Source organism: Myripristis murdjan, chromosome 3, assembly GCF_902150065.1.
Source record: "Myripristis murdjan chromosome 3, fMyrMur1.1, whole genome shotgun sequence".
Classification (NCBI taxonomy): domain Eukaryota; kingdom Metazoa; phylum Chordata; class Actinopteri; order Holocentriformes; family Holocentridae; genus Myripristis; species Myripristis murdjan.
Window position 1 is genome coordinate 45,621,515 of NC_043982.1, and position 17,524 is coordinate 45,639,038.

The window sequence follows — 17,524 nt, forward strand, 5'->3', positions numbered from 1 at the left end:
ACACACACACACACACACATACACACACAGGCAGAGCTTCAGTTAGGATGAACAGAGGGCAAGTGGAAAAAAATCAGCAGCGAGCGTCGGGGGGTCGGAGGGCAGTTCCAGGTCTTTAGGTCAGAGGGTCAGAAGTTGCTCGCTGTCCGGTGGCTGGAAAATTAACTGGACACTGAGACGATGCATCTGAACTGTGTTCTGGCCGCTAACCACAGAACTCGTTCCCCCGCTGATCTGTCCTGATGGTGGGGGACGTGGAGCTGTTTCTCTGCAGCGTCAACAAAATGACCTGAAAACTGAAAACTTTTTTCATTCTATTGATTTAAATTTATTAATTGTTTATGTGTGTGTATGTGTGTGTGCGTGTGTGTGTGCGTGTCTGTGTGTGTGCGAGTGTGTGTGTGTGTGTGTATGTAAGAGAGAATTGTGGTGTGGGGTTCTAGAGGTTGGGGTGGGGAGGGGGGGAGGGGGGTGTTTTTAACATGTAAAGCACTTTGTGCTACATTTCATGTATGAAAAGTGCTCTACAAATAAAGTTTGATTTGATTTGATTTGATTTAGTTGCTTATTTTCAGGTCATTTCCATGTTTGTTTTTTTCTTCACTCGTATCCCCTTATTTTACTACAATATTTTATGAAAAAAATCATATTCAGGTTTGATTGTGTTCAGTCACGATGGTGTTATTTTAGTGAAAAATGAAGGACCTGCTGTCTGTTCTGGACAACTTCCTGCACAGTGCTGGAGTTTACAAGACGACACTGAAGGCAACACGTAGGCTGGCTGTTTCAGGCGGTAAGTGTGACCTGGTGCCGGAGGACGAGCAGAATATGGGGCTCGGGGTCGGGTTCAGACACACACACACACACACAAAAAAAACAGAATGCCTGTGTGGTCCTGGTCGGGCTCGGTTCCTGTGCTCCTGTTGCGGGTCGGGTTCGGACTGAACTCTAATCCATACGAGCCCAGAAATCACAAGACAAATTACATCGGATGGCTTGGACCTTTGGGACTTTGAGTAACCGGATGTTCCATAATTGTATCCTGCTGGCTGCTGACGTTTGATGTTTTGCGTGGAAAAGCCGCTCCTGCACGGGAACCAGCAGCTGCAGCCTCCAGATAAAACCCAGAGCAGGTTCCTCTGCATGGAGGAGCTCGAGGAGAGAGACAGAAGCTCAGGACTCACCTGTCGACCTCCAGCTCGCTCAGCAGGACGGAGGCCGAGCCCATGAAGTCGTCGGTGGTCAGGTCGCGGTCATAAACCTGCATCATGAAACACAGAGAGCATTATGGGAAACGGTGGTGTGTATTTTATTCCAGGTTTCCCTGCCGCAGCTTTATTATATTTCACATTTGCAAGATTCAAACAGCACTTGCAAAAATATACAATCTGTTCATATACAGGAAAAAAATATACAGGAAAAAAAATTTTGGTTGTTTAATTTCATGTCATTTCCCAGTTTGTTTTTGGTTTTTTGCAGATTATGCAATTTTTTTTTACAATGCTATGCCTTTTTCCTCCATGAAATCAAGTCAGTTTGCTCGGGTTTGAAAGGGTTAACAATGAGTTCATATGGAAGTTGGTGCAGCGTGTCGAACCGCTCGCCACAACTCAACCAAATCCAGACAACATCTCTGAGATCTGCACAGCATCGTGTATTGATCGACCAGGTGATGAAACTTTACAGATGTATTTATAGATTATTGAACATTAACTGGCGCTGCAAGTGCAGGTCAGAGGAAACGTCATGAAAACAGAAGCAGAGGAGCAGCGTGGGAGCAGATGAATGATGGACGGAGTGACCTCTTATTTTATCCCTTTTTTTTTTTTAAATTGCATACGCTGGCACGATGAGTGTATGGTCTGTCTACTGTGTAGATGAAAAATGAGTGATGGATGAATGCATTTATTTATTCTTACTTTCCTTTTTATTTATTCTGTAATAAGAGTCCGGTCTTGAATGCAACTGATTTTTGTTGTATGTTCTGTACAATGACAATAAAGTAATCTAATCTAATCTCTAATCTAATCTAAAAAAAATTAAAAACTCCATCTTGAAGACCGTGCCGAAACAACTAGGTGATTGATTAGTCTGCCAACTGAAAATTAAGTAAATATGATAATCAATTAAATGTTTTGGTCATTTGGTCCGGCTCCAGCTTCACGATGATGTCAGGCTTGTCTTCCTTTGTTCTGTTCAGGAAGATGAGGACGACGTCACTTTGGGCTCTGATCACTTCCCATCAGACACTGGATTTATTTTTTTTAATCGTTTAATTGATTATTGATTAATACTCAATAGATTAATCAACAATGACTAAACTAAACAGGAGTAAACTGAACAAACCCAGCAGGGGGAGATGATCTGTTTTTACATGAGTAAAGAAGAACAGGTGGAACGCAGGACACTGATGGTTCTACCTTGATGTAGAGTCTCTGGTCCAGGTCCTTCACCGGCAGGGAGAACGTCTCGTTCCACGTCGGGTTCAGGTTTTTATAAACCACTTTGCTCTTGTAGAAGGTTTTCCCATCCAGTTTGAACTTGACGTACGGGTCGCTGGTGCCTGGAGGAGGAACCACACAAAGTGAGGTGAGCAAGCTGTGGTTCAGGGTCCCACCTCGAGGTCAGCAGCAGGACAGAGACACTGAAAACATGAAATATATCATCCAGGATGGATGGGCTGACAGGTAAACTGCCACACCTGGGCTGGTGGTTTACCTGCCCAGCATGCACTGCAGCACACACAGTAAATGTCCCAGATGGACAAACTGACAGATTTACTCCATGAGCACACATCAAGTAATGAAACAGGCCCAACGTGAGAAAAAAGAAAGCAAATCTCTTTTCAAGACAAGAATGAGAAGAAGAAGAAGAAGAAGAAGAAGAAGAAGAAGAAGAAGAAGAAGAAGAAGAAGAAGAAGAAGAAGAAGACAGTACTAAGTGTGGTGGTGGTAAAGTTGGTATTATTTAGGTTTATTCTTCAGCAGTTTATCTTTTTTCAAATTCATGCCTAACCAAAAGAGCAGCAGCACAGTAATCTGCAGATTATCAATCCGAGATAATCCAGATAAACATTAAGACAAATAACATAAAACAAAGAGTGTAAAGTCCAAATTTGCACAGGAGGGAGTTTTCTTGACACTGCAGCAGCAGGAGGCCCAACTCCCACAGCCAATCAGAAGTCAGCAGACGGGGCACTGATTTGCATATCATTATCAGCAGCTCTGCCGGTGGAAATGTCTGCTTCACATCAATAAATATTAGTGGAACTGAGAGATTCTTGAGGACTGGTGAGGGAAACTCTGTAGTAAGGGATGTTTTTTCATGGCAAAAACTTCTAAATATGTAATGAACAGAGATTATTTTCTGGGGTCTTAAAAGTGACTGAGTGAGACTTTAATTTAAAAACACAAATCAAATTTCCTGTCGATCACATTTGTTCAAGTCAGATTTGGTTCTGTGGTGTTGATTCAGCCCGGCTAACAACAAACAGGAACCAGGCGAGTTCCCGTGCAGCAGCTCAGCCTCCTTTCTCCACATCAGGTCACCCAGTCAGAGTCTCTCTCTCTCTCTCTCTCTCTCTCTCTCTCTCTCTCTCTCTCTCTCTCTCTCTTCTCTCTCCTCTTCTCCTCTCTCTCTCTCTCTCTCTCTCTCTCTCTCTCTCTCTCTCTCTCTCTCTCTCTCTCTCTCTCTCTCTCTCTCTCTCTCTCTCTCTCTCTCTCTCTCTCGTTTCCTTCACCCAACCGCTGGACCACAACTTCCTGAATCATGAACCAATCAGATTGCTGCCTCTTCTGTGAAAGATTCAGAGCCGGGAGATGAAGGTCTGCAGCGTGATGAAGGTCTGCGGAGTGATGAAGGTCTGCACAGTGATGAAGGTCTGCGGCGTGATGTAGGTCTGCGGAGTGATAAAGGTCTGCGGCGTGATGAAAGTCTGCACAGTGATGTAGGTCTGCAGTGTGATGAAGGTCTGCGGCGTGATGTAGGTCTGCAGTGTGATGAAGGTCTGCGGCGTGATGTAGGTCTGCAGTGTGATGAAGGTCTGCGGCGTGATGTAGGTCTGCAGTGTGATGAAGGTCTGCAGAGTGATGAAGGTCTGCAGTGTGATGAAGGTCTGCGGAGTGATGAAGGTCTGCAGAGTGATGAAGGTCTGCGGAGTGATGAAGGTCTGCAGCGTGATGAAGGTCTGCAGTGTGATGAAGGTCTGTAGAGTGATGAAGGTCTGCAGAGTGATGAAGGTCTGTAGAGTGATGAAGGTCTGCACCGTGATGAAGTTCTGCAGAGTGATGAAGGTCTGCACAGTGATGAAGGTCTGCACAGTGATGAAGTTCTGCACAGTGATGTAGGTCTGCAGTGTGATGAAGGTCTGCGGCGTGATGTAGGTCTGCAGTGTGATGAAGGTCTGCGGCGTGATGTAGGTCTGCAGTGTGATGAAGGTCTGCGGCGTGATGTAGGTCTGCAGTGTGATGAAGGTCTGCAGAGTGATGAAGGTCTGCAGTGTGATGAAGGTCTGCGGAGTGATGAAGGTCTGCGGAGTGATGAAGGTCTGCGGAGTGATGAAGGTCTGCAGCGTGATGAAGGTCTGCAGTGTGATGAAGGTCTGTAGAGTGATGAAGGTCTGCAGAGTGATGAAGGTCTGTAGAGTGATGAAGGTCTGCACCGTGATGAAGTTCTGCAGAGTGATGAAGGTCTGCACAGTGATGAAGGTCTGCACAGTGATGAAGTTCTGCACAGTGATGAAGGTCTGCGGAGTGATGAAGTTCTGCAGAGTGATAAAGGTCTGCACAGTGATGAAGGTCTGCGGCGTGATGAAAGTCTGCACAGTGATGAAGGTCTGCAGCGTGATGTAGGTCTGCGGTGTGATGAAGGTCTGCGGCGTGATGAAGGTCTGCAGTGTGATGAAGGTCTGCAGAGTGATGAAGGTCTGCAGAGTGATAAAGGTCTGCAGAGTGATAAAGGTCTGCAGAGTGATGAAAGTCTGCACAGTGATGAAGGTCTGCAGCGTGATGTAGGTCTGCAGTGTGATGAAGGTCTGCGGAGTGATGAAGGTCTGCGGAGTGATGAAGGTCTGCGGAGTGATGAAGGTCTGCAGCGTGATGAAGGTTTGCACAGTGATGAATGTCTGCACCGTGATGAAGGTCTGCACCGTGATGAAGGTCTGCAGAGTGATGAAGGTCCGCAGAGTGATGAAGGTCTGCAGTGTGATGAAGGTCTGCGGCGTGATGAAGGTCTGCTGGCTCTCCAGGGGGTAGATAAGGGATTCTTGTTTCTCTATTAGCTGATCTGATAGTCCCTTTCACGTTCTCTCTCATCCTCTGAGGTTCACTGGCGCTCTGGCAGCTGAAACCTCAGCACTGATCACCCTGCAGTTCAGCCGGTCTGCCAGCAGAGGGCAGCACAGCAACTTGCAAAGCATCAGCTGACTGCAGGCTCTCCACATTCATGAGACTCGGCTCTGATAAACGTCTCCATCAGTTTTCCTCTGGATGTGATGTGAAGATGGAGGGAGGAGCAATCAATCTGGCTGCTGTATCAATAAATAAACACCTTTAAATACTTTGTGTTGCAATTTTGCACGAAAGCCGCTACACATTGGAAATAAATAAGCTCTTTTCAGAGCCATCTGCCTATTTGGTAAAAGTTGTATGTTCTTATATGTTCAAATCCACAAAGGCCCGAAGCTGCACTTGGAGAGATAATGGGAAGATCCACAACATTTTCTCTGTTTTAGTTGTTTAACACATCACTGTGTTATGTTACTTATGATTCTTTGCTTTCATTAACAATCAAATGTTGTGCATCAGCGAACAGCCAGCAGCTTCTGAAACATATGTGGTCTAATAACAAAAGTAAAAATAATAGTTCTTCCTTATAAAGCACTTTTTGACACAGAGGTACAAAGCACCTTGCAGGTGAAGTCATAAAACAATTAAAAATGTGCAAAATAAATAAAACAGATATTCATAAGTAGCCAACTGAAAAAATAAAAAAGCAGAGAAATCAGAGCAGAGCAGTTTGGAAAAGGCCATCATGTCAAAGTGCCAGACTGCAGCAGATAACATGCAGCTCTGCAAAGAATGACTATTTTCATGTCATTGTTGATGAATGTATTGATTTTTTTTTTCAACAAATCAATAATTGTCTGTTTTTCCTTCTATAGTTAATTGTGTCAAAACTAAATCCAAAGTCCAAAATGACGCCTTCAGATGTTTTCCTCAGTCTGACCAGCAGCCAGAAAAAAAACAAACACAAAGTAATAATTTTATAAAGAAATGAACGGAGAGAAGGAAGATAGTCTGAGTCAGTCTAAAAGTTTGAATACCCAGCTTAAAGTCTGCCAGTGTTTTAAATAAAAACCCTAATTCTAACAAAAAAAGAGAGTTAATTTTAGAGATGGATCTGTGGACAAAAGCAGGCGTGAACAGTGCAGAGTGAAATCTAATCCAGCAGCAGATAATATTTAAACAGAGAGACGCCGAGTAACCAGAGGAGCTGGGATTACATCTGATCTGAACACACCCAGAGAGAGAGAGAAAGAGAGAGAGAGAGAGGGAGGGAGAGAGACAGAGAGAGACAGAGAGAGAGAGAGAGAGAGAGAGAGAGAGGTGATGAGTCTCGGGTGTGTCTCAGGCAGATTAGAATCAGCCGTGAGGAATGCTGCTCTGCTACACTGCTGTGTCAACACACACACACACACACACACACACACACACACACACACACACACACACACACACACACACACACGCAGTAAATGTGTGTAATAAATCCAAACATCATGTCAAGATAATCACTCCAACATACATATTTTGTGTCGTAGTGATGTCTAGAGAATTAATCCTTTGAAACCTGAGATAATTCACTGGATTTTCAAAAAACTGCAGGAAAACAAGCAACGAGCAAAAAAAATATTAAATAATAATAATAATAATAATAAAACAACAATAATAATAAAAATAAAAACAATAATAATAATAATAATAATGATAATAATAATAATAAATTTTAAAAAATTGCCAGAAAATTCACAAAAAATATATATTTTTAAAATTAAAAATGACAAGAAATTAAATGTATAATTCCTAAAATCATATATATATAAAGATGTGATCAGGGACGCTGAACAGATTTCTTGTGTTTAAATTACAGTGAAACTGAATTAGTCCTAATTTTGCTGAGGGCCACCTGGAAGACTCTCAAGGCCCCCTGGGGGTTCCTGGACCTCACATTGAAAACCACTGGTTTAGGAGATGCTTTTTAATCCACAGCTAAAAACAATAACTCGTTTATGAAACACGAGCAGGACAAATTTCAGAGTAAAATATTAGCAGAAGGAATTTTAGATTTTTAAGTGTGTTTGTGTGCTTATTTATTCCCTGTATTTGTTTTTTTATTACTATTATTATTACTATTATCAGATTATGAGATGAATGTCACTGAAGCAGCTCTGATTGATGTTGATGTGTGTCGTCAGTGCAGGGCGTGAGCGGCGAGTCACTTCAGATTCTCTGAAAGTCGCGCCTGCTAGTTTGACTCCCACAGCGAGCAGCTTTAATGAGAAGGAATTCAAAGGATGAGGGCGGCCACCTGAGTTTCCTGTTTGCTGCCTGTCAGACCGCACCGAGCAGCACCTGGACACACGTGCTGCCCCGTCCTGGATGCACGTGCTGCCCCCATCCTGCCCCCATCCTGCCCCCATCCTGCCCCCGTCCTGCCCCCGTCCTGCCCCCATCCTGCCCCCATCCTGCCCCCGTCCTGCCCCCGTCCTGCCCCCGTCCTGCCCCCGTCCTGCGGCCCACAGATCTCTGTAGCAGCAGGTTCTGCGGTTAGGCCTGGGCAGGAGAGCAATATGACATCAATATCCTGATAAAAGACTAGATATTGTCTGGATACATGGATATAGTAACACCAGCTGCATTACAGTCTGCAGATAAAATCTGTCTAAAATCTTTTTTATTATTTGTTTCTATGTGCTTTACCATTTTTGTTTTTGTTTGTCTTTTTTTTTTTTTTAAAGTGTGGAGCCGAGGAGGAAGAGCTGCTGCCCTGGTGGCAACTAGTGGAGATCCAAATAAACAAATCAACAAACATCCAGTTTGTCTACATCGCCCCGCCCTAACTACACTGTACAGAGAGTGTGCATGTAGTGATGTTGTGTGTGTATGAAGTAATTATAATAATAATAATAATAATAATAACAAGAGCAATAGCAATGTCATTATTATTAGTAGCAGTAGTAGTACTAGTATTGTTGAGTTTATTAATAAAGCATCTTTCAAGCAATAAGTTACGAGGTGCTTTACAAGCACATTAAATTAAACAGCGAGTTCCTATCATAATAACAAGGCAGCACATGTATCGAACATTTGGGTTCACTGAATTTCTATAAAGTGACAGAGTTCTGCCCACAGAATGAAGAGCTAGCACTATTATTAATAATAATGATGATATTGTTGACATTAGCTTCCTACATGTGCTCGGCCGTGAGCAGCAGCTAGCTGGAGTCGATCCTCTCACAAGATCTTTGGTTCTGCACTTTAAAATGCACATCTCACCACTTCAAAATGGACCTGGCTTTCAACAACCTGTTTGCCATCAATTAAATCAAAAATGATTAACCATGAGATCTTGCTGGATTCCTTGCTTGCCAGCAGCGATGACTTTGGTCAATATTTTAATGAGCGGGGGAAAAACAGCCGCCGTACATCCAGACACTAAAGAGGTCATCTCCTGCGTGATGGCTCACTCACAAAATCTGTTTCCACTGCAGTTTTCTGAATCACTCCTCACTGACACTCCACCAGACTAAATGTCATGTTACAGCTTTTCTGCATTTTGTTTCTAGAACTTGTTTCCATTCAGACCTTCAACATGTGCAGGGGATGGCCAGCTGCTGTTAGCGCTGACAGTGGAAACGGCAGCGGTGATGTTAAAGCTGCTTACTGCAGTGACTGTGTCGGTACCACACAGGGAGTCTGAGGTTCTGAGGTTCTTACCACATCGGTCCCTGATCACCAGGTTCCGTCCCTCCTTCAGGTTGATGGTGAGCAGGAACGACCTGGGAGAGTCTCTGAAGCCTTCCGCCGAGCTCAGCACCTCGCTGCCCATGTCGCCCTGCACAGAGACGGCACCATTACCTTTAGAACCCACAGCATCACCTTTAGAACCCACAGCATTACCTTTACATCCCACAGCATTACCTTCAGAACCCACAGCATTACCTTTAGAACCCACAGCATTACCTTTAGAACACATAGCATTACCTTTAGAACCCACAGCATTACTTTTAGATCCCACAGCATTACCTTTAGAACCCACAGCATCACCTCTAGAACCCACAGCATCACCTTCAGAACCCACAGCATTACCTTCAGAACCCACAGCATTACCTTTAGAACACACAGCATCACCTTTAGAACCCACAGAATTACCTTTAGAACCCACAGCATCATCTTTAGAACCGACAGTATTACCTTTAGAACCCACAGCATTACCTTTAGAACCCACAGCATCACCTTTAGAACCCACAGCATCACCTTTAGAACCCACAGCATCACCTTTAGAACACACAGCATCACCTTTAGAACCCACAGCATTACCTTTAGAACCCACAGCATCATCTTTAGAACCGACAGTATTACCTTTAGAACACACAGCATTACCTTTAGAACCCATAGCATTACTTTTAGAACCCACAGCAGCACCTTTAGAACCCACAGCATTACCTTTAGAACCCACAGCATCACCTTTAGAACCCATAGCATTACCTTTAGAACCCACAGCATTATCTTTAGAACTGGCACAACATTTAAGAGGAAATAAATCTAACCAGTGAAAAATGAATAATACCATCATGAGATTAAAGCTCAATAAGAGAACGTTCGAGAGATTAAGAATGGACTCGACACTGGGGACCGCAGAACCGTAAGCAGGAGGGAAAAACATGGGTCTTTAAATTTGATTTAAAAGCGTGGGTGGTGGGATGAGACTTAATCTGGGACGGGACTTAATCCCAGACGGGATTTAATCATGGAAAGGTCTTACCCCAGGACAGGATTTAATCTGGGACAGGATTCAATTCATGTCGGGCTTTAATAGGGACTAAATCCATGTCAAGACCTAATCTGGGAGGGGATTTAATCTGGGACAGGACTTAATCTGTGTCGGGATTTAATTTGGGACGGGATTTAATCCAAGACGGGACTTTAGACTTGGAGCCTGGAACAGCGACAGAAAGAGTCCAGTCCAGCCTGGAGGTAACTGAGGCTCTAATCTGTGAGGGTGGAAAGCGAGCCACAGAGATTACTGACGAAGCGTGGCTTTAACGGATCCCGGCATCGAGCTGCTCATGTGGAGACGCGTCTCCGTCGGAGGGAGGAGAGGCGAGCAGCGGCAGATTTTAGACTCTCTCAGACTTTATTTACCCCCCCCCCCCCCCCCCCCCCCCCCCCCCCCCCCCCCCAGAAAACCCCCCACAACTAATAAACACAATAAAAACAGGAAGTGAGGAAATGCTATCATAAATCTCATCAGGAAACCAGTGTTGTAATGTAACGAGGTACAAATACTGTTAAATATATTACTGTATGTTAAATATGTTACTGTACTTAAGTAGAATTTTCACATATCTGTACTTTACTTCGTTATTTATATTTCTGACAACTTTTACTTTTACTCCACTACATTTCCGAAATAAAATGTGTACTTTTACTCCGATACATTTTTCTTAACCATCTTCGTTACTCGTTACTACAAAATAAAAGTTGAGTTGGTGACGTAATTCCTGTTTGTTTTCGTTTCATCCGCAGCCGCCAAGTGTGAAGAAGAAGCTCCACCACCGGACACAGTGGTTTACCCGGCTGCTCATATATGAATCCCCACAGGCTTTCTATGTTTTCTCAGCAGCATCTTTGTGATTTTTTGTGCATTCGTTCAAAGACAAGGTGACATATTTTAGGCCATTTTCGTCGTGGCGAATGCTGAAGGAGTCGGGCTTTAATTTGCGGTGGCCCTCGTTGGCCCTGTGTCCCATGAAGCTGCGCGTCAAACCAGACTTTACAGACAAGCCCCCAAGGTGTGTCTGAACTTGGTGCCTGAAGGTGCTTCATCTTCTGGCAGTCTGCCTCGGTTATGGCTTGGTGGTGGGAAGATTTGTCACGTCCTTCTCGGCGGAGTTTCTTTACCACACCGGCGAAAACATTGTTGCTGGTGGTGAATTCAGCGTCTTTTAACAGACACCAAGCAGCTCCTCCAACCACTCATCCAGGCTCAGGCCACCCAGCAAATCAAAATTCACCACAAAGTCTGACATTTTGTTTACAAAAGTCTTGAAACAAATGTGACCTAACGAGGAAGTTGAGCGCAGAGTAGTTGGTTGCTAGGCAACGCTATGTCCATTTACACTGGCGCAGGGATATGTTGTGCTGCGGTCTGCCAGCGGGTTACACTGATTTTACAACGGCATGGAACGCCGCTCAGCCAATCACATTTAAGGATGGGAAGCACCCGTTTATAATTTCAAATAATAACTGGCTCTCATGACAGCTGTGTTGTTGCCAAGTTCAGTTTGTCCAAACAGGGAGGCTGAGAGACAGAGAGAGCTGTTGATGGTGACAGAAGTTTAACGGTAATGTTAAAAAGTTGAAGCTTTTTTCTCCTGTACCCAGGCTGCTTTTACTGTAAAGAAGCCACAATAAATTCATTATCAAAATTCTAACCGCTCACTTTGTTTAAATACTTTTACTTTTACTTCTAATACTTAAGTACAGAAAATATCAGAAAATTACTTTTGATACTTAAGGGCGTTTTCACACCTGAAAGTCCGGACCAAACGAGATAGGTGTGAAAACGCCCTTAAGTACAGTAAATGTCAGGTACTTTAAGACTTTTACTCATGTAATATTCTAAAAGGTGACTTTAACTTCTACCAAAGTCATTTTCTGGTAAGATACTTGTACTTTTACTCAAGTATCGCTTTCAAATACTTTATACAAGACTGCAGGAAACATAAATCTCCACGAGGAAAGAGCAGAGGCAGGATTAAAACCGATAAGAGAGAGATAAAACTCACCACAGCAAAATAAAAAATACAATGGGTAAGATATGAAAAGCAAAAAATAAACAAAAACTCCAAACAGTAGATAAAAAGTAAATGGATGGTTAAGAGTATCAGATAAAATAATAAATAATAATAAAACACTAAAAGAGAGGATTATGTAATCTGATTGGGTGATTTTAATTCAAGTGAAAATTTACACAACTAATTAAAAGTGTCTTTCAGAGGAAAAGTGTCGGTGAAGATACCAGCCTGTTAGCAGGTTCCTGTGTTCAACTGTGACAATATCAATAAAATCTTGTTTGTTTCATCATCAGGGATTTTGTTTAAGACCCGAGAGACGAAACCTGATCAGAAACGCAGCTGTCAGGTCCCGCACTGCAAAAACGCAAATCTTACCAAGATTATTTGTCTTATTTCAAGTCAAAAATGTCTTATTTCTAGTCAAAATATCTCATTACACTTAAAATAAGACATGATCACCTCAGAAGTAAATTGTTTTTAGACAATTTTCACTCGTTTCAAGTGAAAATTCACTTGAAACAAGTGAAAATTTGCTTGTTTCATTGGCAAAATTTGCCAGTGGAAAAAGTGAAAATTCACTTGAAATAAGTGAAAATTAGCTAGAAACAAGAAACAAATTTTGCCAATGAAACAAGCAAATTTTCACTTGAAACAAGAGACAATTGTCTAAAAAAAAGTTATCATGTCTTATTTTAAGTGTAATGAGATATTTTGACCAGTAATAAGACATTTTTGACTTGAAATAAGACAAATAATCTTGGTAAGATTTTGAGTTTTTGCAGTGTGTCCACCCGACAGTCCAGTCATGGTACTCCACTGACGAGGAAATCTGCTGCAGTGATGTAACATTTAAAAGACTGTCTGTGTGTGTGTGTGTGTGTGTGTGTGTGTGTGTGTGTGTCTGTACTTCCTGTCCCCGCAGTGTATTATTTAATCACAGTTAAGCCTTTCTGTCCCGCACAGAACAAAACCTGTTCCCCTGGAGTCACCCGGGTCAGTGAGCGCGCGCACACACACACACACACACACACACACACACACAGAGCATCAAGCAGTACACACTGCCTCCCGTCCCGTCCCGTCATCTGCACTTCAGCTTTGGGGAACAACAAGCGCAGATTATTTCAACGATCGATCGGTCGTTTCAGACGTTTATCAAAAAAAAAAAAAAAAATCCACCATCTGATTCCAGCTTCACTGAAGTCACTAAAACACTGAGATTATCTTCCTCTTCTCCACTCACATCTTCATGAATTTTAAAAACTTTGGCTCACACCGTCCACGAGAAAGCAACGCTGCTTTGGTTTGCAGGTCAGGCTTTTTTAAAGCTTTTAAAGATTAAAGAGCACCAAGGCCTTGCAGCCCACAGGCTCTCCTCAGGGTGCCCACACTTCACAGACATCATGATCAATCAATAAATCATCATTAATCAATAGATTCATCGACGATGAAACTAACCGGCTGCAGCTCAGGTTTACTGCACAAACCAAGCGTAAACTCACAGCTTCTTCACATGACAGATCTACGACGGCGTCACTGAGATGGGCAGCGGGGTGATATTCCAAGAAAAAAATCTCAATTTCCAAGATTAAAGTTGTGAATTTACAAGAAAAAAAACCCTCTGGTATTATCTGGGATTAAAGAGGTCGATTTACAAGAAAAAAAAAAAATCACAAATTTATGGGGGAAAAAATTCGAAAATTCTGAGATTAGCCTATAAAGTCACAAAATTACAAGAAAAAAAACTTTGTCTAGTCTGGGATTCAGTCAGAGGGAAATCCTGGTGATTTGAGTCCAGAATCACAATCTTCTCAAGACACATCGCCGTGATTTGGGCCGATTCAGAAGAAAACAACACACTGATTTTCAAGTTTTTTCTCATAAATTTGTGACTTTAGAATCTCAGAACTTTCAAGTTTTTTCCTCATAAATTTGTGATTTTTTTTTTTTTTTTTTTTTTTTTGCTTGTAAGTTTACCACTTCAATCTTGGAAATTCTGAGTTTTTCTCTTGGAAAATAGCCCCCTCACCTCCCCCGGCTCTGTGACACTAAAACGCCGTCGTAGTCACGTGACGGTCAGGAAACTGAAATCAAATTCATGTTAAAAACCTGACAGCCGGTGGGCCGCCGCCGTGGCTCACCTGGCAGAGCTGCACCTCGGATCAAGGCTGAGCTCTTACTGCAGCGGGTCGGGTTTGATATCCCGTCTCTCTCTCCTTCCTCTCCTGCCTCTCTCTACCATCACTACCAAATACAGCAGAAATGCCAAAAAACAAAAAAAATCAAATCAAATCAAATCAAATACTGAGTGTGCGGAGCAGCTGGAAGGCCCGGGCTGATCTCGGTGGTATGTCTCGCCGCGGCACAAAGCCTCTGAGCGTTTATTAAAAATTCCTGTCCCCCTGGGCTCCGAACAAAGCAAAGCCACCGAGCACAGCGAGGACGAAAAAAATAAAATAAAAAAAGGAATTTGCTGTTCCTCGCTCTGCCTTGACCCCTGCTGGCAGGCCGAGCGGCGTTTGGTCCGTGCTAAACTGGCGAGGTTTGTGTTATTTCACCTTGCTCTGACCAAATACACCATCTGGGCGTTGGTTCATGTGTGTGTGGGTGTGTGTGTGTGTGTGTGTGTGTGTGTGTGTGTGTGTGTGTGTGTTTGTTCTAACCTTGGCCCAGCCTATAAGGTAAGCTCTGTTTAGACTCTCAACACCTCACGGACTGCCAGGTAGACTCGCTCCACTGCAATACATGTGTGTAAATATATATATATGTGTGTGTCTCTATATACATATGTATTATAGATACACACACACACACACACACACACACACTGCATCAACCCTGCGACATCTATATTTATTTGGACTAGCAGGTGGAGGCTGCTGCCTGTCTGAAGGTTTTATAGATTTATGACAGCAGCCTCGTCTCCTCTGCAGTCCCTGTTTGAATTTGCTTCCTCTGTGAAGGCCCCCATTTACTGCACAACACCCTCACACACACACACACTCACACACTCACAACACACACTCAACAAGCCCTCATCAGACCTCACATCTTCCCTGTGCTGGCTGCCTTCACACCTGTGTTGATGAGTCTGTTTCCAACACTCATCACTCGACTCACATCGACTCACGTCGCCCCGTGACCGACCCACAGCTCCCCGACCTCCTGATGCCGACCTGCACCGGGTCAGGGTTCAGCAGAACCATCCGGACCGGCTGTGGGTCTCAGCTCTCTCTGTTAACGCGCTGCATGGAAATATGAACCCAGGTATGACCAAAAGTCTCTGCCTGCAGTGAAATGGCTGCTATGGGGGCCAACATCATCACACAGGAATCAAATGTGGCTCATTGAATCCACAAGAGTCTCAGCTTTCCAGTCAAAGCCAACTGATGCAGCTCCAAGACTGTTTAGGCCCCAGTCTGCACACACACACCATTTTACAACAGGCCACAAGAACACATGTGGACTGCAGGCTTTGGGGCCCAAACTGCATGGGATTAGCAGAAGGTGGGCGTGTCTGCAAAGGGGAGAGAACCCATTTTCATTCACACAGCTGGAGGTCAGAGGTCAAGGGAGCCCGCTGGAGACAGACCATGACAGATTTTCCCCTCAACAAAATTCAGCCAAACTTTGGAGTGAGATTTATCCGCCTTGCTGCTCGCGTGACATGACTGGTACAAACAGGTTCCTGAGGTCGTCTAGTTTCATATGGAACATCAGCATAAAATGATTCAAAATGGACAAAGTAGCTAAAAAGCTCAAAATCACATGTAAACAACACGTCTGTGTGTCATACAATGTGTTTGTGTAAAAAAAAAAAAAAAAAAAATGTTAGCAGCATGTTATCAATGTCCTGAGTAAAGAGTTTTCTTTTACTGGACTTTTAAAGGACAAAATTAAAACATTTTGTCCTTGCAGGTTTTTCAGGAGGCGTGTGGACGCTGTGGAAAGTGCGCTGTGTTTGTGTGTCTGAACAAAGTCACGACCGCGACGGCGACTGGGCGCAGTCTGTGTGCAGATCATATGAGGCGCTTTCTTTCTCTGTGTTCCCAGTGACAATACTAATGTCATCATTATTATTACATTATAATTAGCGGCTGTTCAAGGCGTTTCCTGCATCAACATGGAGCTTTGATACTGAGCCGGGCGATTATCATGACAAAGAGCAGGCAGACGTGCAGCTCACAATCACATGAAATACAAAACACAGGCTGATTTCTTAACCCTTTACAGGGCAAGTGACTATTTTTGGTAATTTCAGAAATTTGACATATCAGGCCCATCCCCTGTCTCAGTTAGTTCAATAATCATTTGGTCTTCACCCAGCCAATCAGCAAAGATCGCTCTACATCCCAGGTCACATGATTGTGGCATTTGACCAATCTCATTGGCTTTGACTTTCTATTACAAAATGAAAATTTTAGAAAAATTTTATAGAAGTAATAAAGTCCTGTCATGTTCTCTAATAACAGTCTAGGGTTGTTGTTTTTTTTTTTTGAATTTCAAAGTATTTCAATGAGTGCCCTATAAAGGGTTAAAGCCATTCCCCCTCAATAAGAGCTGATATTATGTAAAGCTGAATTATTCCACATATACTGACATGTTTACTACTTTAACAGTCAAAAAAACACTTTTTTAGAGTGTTATTACTTTAACTATGCTCTGTTATGTTTTTGCTTTTATTCTGAAAGCATCAGCTGCCCTGTCAGTGCCATGTCAAAACCAAAATCAAAATGACTTGAAGACAATAAACCTCAAACCTTCATCCTAAAACTACGGGTGCCCGTGAGGTTTCCTGCACACCAGCAGCTCAGGAACACGAGGCTTTCTCCAGACCTGAAGATTATGTCAAATTACAGATTACGGGACTAAAACCACAGAGACCGTGTACGCATCGGACGCATGTCTGGGCAGAACAACATTTTTCAATACTACTACAAACGTTTTCTGCAATTTTCCAAACTTTAACAAGGCCTGGAAATGACCAGATTCTTTTTTCCTTCCATGTAGAGATCCTGCAGAGCCGTGTGGGATCTGGTGGCTTCATTAAACCTAAACTGCAGTACAGCCGCTGCATCTGATCTCATTTATCATTTAATCTGCCGGCCCTGCTGGAATCCACTCAGTCACTCATGGAGTGAAGCGAGGCTGGTAACGGATGAGGTTCATATTCTGTCTCTGTGATGAATTATTGGCTGTTCAGAATGAAGAGATTCGTATTTAGTCAATATTTAGTCGAGAGTCGGCAGTATCAGTGTCAGGAACTGATGAAATATGTGAGAAATCATTATCGATGTAGGACTGATCAATATTATTTTGTCAGTAATAAATGATTAGATGCATGTCACCAGCCTTTCTTTAGAGATCAGCAATCAGAATCAGCAGGGAATCCCCGATACGATCCACGATCCACGATACATGATACGTACTGCAACTCTGAAATTA

The 17,524-nt window shown here is 43.1% G+C and overlaps 1 protein-coding gene across 7 annotated transcripts in view; it reads right to left on the reverse strand.

Annotated features, from left to right (window-relative positions):
* The window catches only part of LOC115380510 (multiple C2 and transmembrane domain-containing protein 2-like), a 72,129-nt gene that overhangs the window by 39,472 nt on the left and 15,133 nt on the right, over positions 1-17,524 (reverse strand). For all 7 annotated transcript variants that reach the window (XM_030081716.1, XM_030081715.1, XM_030081719.1 and 4 more), the window contains exons 3-5: positions 8,997-9,114; positions 2,421-2,563; positions 1,185-1,261 (exon numbers count right to left, since the gene is read on the reverse strand). In XM_030081716.1, coding sequence (XP_029937576.1) covers positions 1,185-1,261; positions 2,421-2,563; positions 8,997-9,114 — 338 coding nt within the window. The remainder of the gene's footprint in view (positions 1-1,184; positions 1,262-2,420; positions 2,564-8,996; positions 9,115-17,524) is intronic.